At 56.3% G+C, this 1,063-nt stretch overlaps 1 protein-coding gene across 1 annotated transcript in view; it reads right to left on the reverse strand.

Annotated features, from left to right (window-relative positions):
- The window catches only part of Dnmt1 (DNA methyltransferase 1), a 46,044-nt gene that overhangs the window by 1,997 nt on the left and 42,984 nt on the right, over positions 1–1,063 (reverse strand). The window contains exons 35-37 of the mRNA XM_031344296.1: positions 997–1,059; positions 400–595; positions 5–66 (exon numbers count right to left, since the gene is read on the reverse strand). Of these exons, the coding sequence (XP_031200156.1) occupies positions 5–66; positions 400–595; positions 997–1,059 (321 nt within the window). The remainder of the gene's footprint in view (positions 1–4; positions 67–399; positions 596–996; positions 1,060–1,063) is intronic.

Raw genomic sequence — 1,063 nt, forward strand, 5'->3', positions numbered from 1 at the left:
CAGTATGCGGCAGGCACCAGGGGATGAGGGTGCTGAATTGTCTGGAATCAGGGTCGCAGGCCTTGCCTGTTGTAAAGGAACACTGAGCAATGGCCAAGGCTGGTGCTAGGCACCAGGGAGACTCTCTGAGGCACCTCATCTCTGTAAAGGGGCTTCCAGAGGAGAGCTCTTACGGGTGCTTGATCTGGTCCCCCCCATGCTGTTGTAATCTCACACCACGGAAGCCATTTAATTAGTAGTGCCCAGGCGTGGCCAGGCCTCGGGCTTAACAAGTAGATGTGTTGAATGGGGACTGCTACGGAACCCCAGGAAGCCACCCCACTGAACAGCCAGCCCCCACACAGGGATGCCCTAAGGGAGGGACAAGTGGAAGGCGGTGACAGAAGCCTAGGGCCCCACCTTCTGCACAGGAGCAGACCCCACGCAGGGCACCGGTGCTGCTGTAGCCGTTCTTCATATCATGGAAGGTATACTGGAGCTTGTGGGCGATGACGCCATCTCTTAGCCGCACTTGTATGTTGGGCAGGTCACGCCAATCCGATCCTGGGAACAGTGGGATGTGCCGCATGCGGGCGGCCACCAGTGGGCTCATGTCCTAGAACACAAGGAATCCCAGCTGAAACCCAGTTCAGGAAGCACAAAAGTATACCCAGAGGTTCAGATCCTATCAGGAGGAGACAACCACACAACCCTAGCTGAGAGACATCCATGTAAGAATGGAGCCGAGGACACCTGGGACATGTCTGGAGGGACATCTGAGATGAATACAGAGGACAAGGAGATTCAGCATGAAGTCAGCCGGGGAAGCACACACAACATGAAAAGCCCATACAGAAACGCTACTGAGAGAGTGTGTTGTGGGGACATGGAGGGCCATCCAAAGATGACACTATGTAGGTAGGAGATCAGCAATGTTGAGCCACGAGGCCTGTGGGGGTGCAAGCAAGCCCAGGAGAGAGAAGCTGGGCCAGGTCAGGCGAGGGCAAGACCGCATACCTTGCAGATATGGTCCCTGAGGACGGGTTGGTAGTGTGTTCCCCGCAGCTGCCTCTGGAACCAGGAC

Source organism: Mastomys coucha, unplaced genomic scaffold, assembly GCF_008632895.1.
Source record: "Mastomys coucha isolate ucsf_1 unplaced genomic scaffold, UCSF_Mcou_1 pScaffold23, whole genome shotgun sequence".
Lineage (NCBI taxonomy): Eukaryota > Metazoa > Chordata > Mammalia > Rodentia > Muridae > Mastomys > Mastomys coucha.